General features: G+C 57.8%; 1 protein-coding gene across 3 annotated transcripts in view; it reads left to right on the top strand.

Moving 5' to 3' along the window:
• The first annotated feature begins 1,036 nt into the window (after nucleotides 1-1,036).
• The window catches only part of LOC105520841 (lipid phosphate phosphatase-related protein type 2), a 21,726-nt gene continuing 20,269 nt past the window's right edge, over nucleotides 1,037-2,493 (top strand). The window contains exons 1-2 of one of the 3 annotated variants that reach the window (XM_011954808.1): nucleotides 1,037-1,215; nucleotides 1,898-1,977. In XM_011954808.1, coding sequence (XP_011810198.1) covers nucleotides 1,912-1,977 — 66 coding nt within the window. In that variant the 5' untranslated portion in view covers nucleotides 1,037-1,215; nucleotides 1,898-1,911. Of the gene's footprint in view, nucleotides 1,216-1,857; nucleotides 1,978-2,493 lie in introns of all 3 variants that reach the window. The other 2 variants (XM_011954807.1, XM_011954806.1) reach the window with 2 other exon arrangements.

Below are 2,493 nucleotides of genomic sequence, written 5' to 3'. Positions count from 1 at the left end.
AGGCGGCGAGCTGGGGGAGGGGACCCCGGGCCGAGGAGCCCAGCACTGGTGGTGAGGGTGGCTGTGGGTAATTGTGATTGTGTATGGTTGTCATTGTGTGTCTGTGTGTGGTTGTGTAACTGCCATCGTGTGGCTGTATGACTGGGATTGTGTGGCTTCGGGAGGTCCGCGGGTGTGTGTCACTGTCATTGTGCGGCTGTCGTTGTGGGTGTCACTCTGATGGTTTGTGTGTGTGTGTCTGGCTGTGCTGTGGCTGCCATTGGCCCCCCGTGTGGCTGCTGTCTCTGTGTGTGACTGTCTTGGTGTGTTCGTGTGGCTGCTGTTGTGTGTTCATTCTGATGGTGTGTATGTGTGTGTGGCTGTGGTCGTGCGCCTTGTGCCTTTCTCGTGTGGTGTTGTGAGTCTGTGTCATGGTCCATGGATGTGGCCATGTGGTTGTGGATGGCACCGTGTCTCTCCCCTGTGACTGTCGGTGTGAATAAGAGACTGTTTGTGTGTGGCTGTCGCTGAGTGCCTTGTAATTGGGGGTGTGACGCTGTGATGGGTTCTGTGACCCCCATTGAGTGCGGTGACTCTTTCTTTTCTGTGACTCTTAAGAGTGTTGCAGGCCTGACTGTGGGTCCCTGACTCTACAGTGAGGCGTGGGGGCTTGTGTGGGACTGTGATGTGTGTAGGGCCTCCTGATATGTCCCTCTCTGTCTGGCCCTGGGTGGGAGTGGTATCTGGGTGTCTCTGACAGGCTGTGAGCCCACTGTGTGTGAGTGTGCACTGACGTGTATCGTGTGTGTTGGACAGCTGTCTGAACAAGGGGCCCCTCTTGTTCACTGCAAAGTGGCGCCCCGCACAGTGCCTGGAAGCGGGCAGGTGCTGGGTCTTCACTGTGGGATGGGTGAATGCCATGCCATGGTTTTGTGTGTGTGTGTGGGGGGGGGGGTGCCAGGATGGAGGCTGCAGCTGGGTTGTGCTTCCTAGGGGTGACAGCATGGGTGACTATGGGTATCTAGGACCTCTGGCGACCATCACCCCATATCACACTGCAGAATGAGCGTCGTGGTTGGGGTGCTGGACCCAGAGTGCCTACCCTCGCCTGCCTGGGCCTCAGTTTCCACATCTGCACAATGGGGGTGACCATCCCTGCCCTGCTGGCCACCAGTAGCGGCTGTGAGTCTTCGGGCGTGGATGCAGCCTGGGGGAAGCCATAGGGCGCTTTCACAGGTGAGATGGGGCTGGGAGAATGGGTGTAAGCAGGTGTGACTGTGTTGATCCCTGAAGCGCTGGGGACTGGGGGTAGCCTTGGGGGAGGGAAGAGGAGAACTGGGAGGCAGACCGGCTGGGAAGAGGGGGAAGGAGGGAGAGGCAGCTGGCAGAGAAGGAGGGCTTGGCTATCAGCCCAACCAGACACGAACACCACAGCCCATGGGGACAGAGAGAGGGGCCCCTGTGGAGGCCATGGAGGAAGAGACTCAGGGGAAGGGTCTGGTAGGGATGGGGAGCCCCTTGGGAAAGAGGATGGGGTCCCCTAAAAACTAGTGGGGACCCTTCTAAGTGCCATGGGGGAGGGGTTCCCATGAGGCTGGGGAGTCTCTTCTAAAGGCCCACCTCCTAAAGGCATTGGGTCAGAGCCTCCCATGTAGGCTGTAGAGGAAGGGGACCCCTGTAGAATATCGGGGAGTGGTATCAGGGGAGGCAGGTGTCCCCAGTAGGGTCAGGACCAACAGGGCGGGACCTGGATTGCAGAGGCGTGGCCAGAAGGCTCAAGGGGCAGAGTCAGGGCTTGCCCGGGTCTTCAGGGCCAGGGGTGTGGCCAAAGGACTCAGGGATGAAGCCAGGGTCCCGATGACCTGAGACCTCCCCTAGGCACAGCCCTGGGACTCCCACTCCCTCCCCACCTCTGCAGGCCTGGCCTTCACCATGGCGGGAGGGAGACCGCATCTGAAGAGGAGTTTCTCCATCATCCCCTGCTTTGTCTTCGTGGAGGTGAGGACTCCCGTACCTCTCCCAGAGAGGACGTGCCTACCTCTGTCTCTGTCCAACCTCAGTCTCCCTACCTGTACCCACTTTTCCATCGCTGGGATCTCCCTTGCTGTCCCCTTTCTCTTGAGAAGTGGTCATGAGCTTGGATTGAGAAGTGCCACTCCCCGGGGTGCAATCCCTCTCTGCCCCATCCACACAGCAGGGTGCTGGACACCACAGGTACCCTCCTGAGCCTCAGTTTCCTCATTCATAGAATGGGCATCAGCAGAGTCCCAACTCCTAGGGCTGTTCTTTAGTTTTTTATTTTTTGTTTTGTTTTTTTTTTTTTTTGAGATGGAGTTTCACTCTTGTTGTCCAGGCTGGAGTGCAATGGCGCGATCTTGGCTCACTGCAACCTCCACCTCCCAGGTTCAAGCGATTCTCCTGCCTCAGCCTTCCCAAGTAGCTGGGATTATAGGCATGCGCCACCAAGCCCAGCTAATTTTGTATTTTTAGTAGAGATGGGGTTTCTCCGTGTGG

This window comes from Colobus angolensis, unplaced genomic scaffold (genome assembly GCF_000951035.1).
Source record: "Colobus angolensis palliatus isolate OR3802 unplaced genomic scaffold, Cang.pa_1.0 Scaffold39, whole genome shotgun sequence".
Lineage (NCBI taxonomy): Eukaryota > Metazoa > Chordata > Mammalia > Primates > Cercopithecidae > Colobus > Colobus angolensis.
This window is presented reverse-complemented; position numbering and strand designations above follow the sequence as displayed.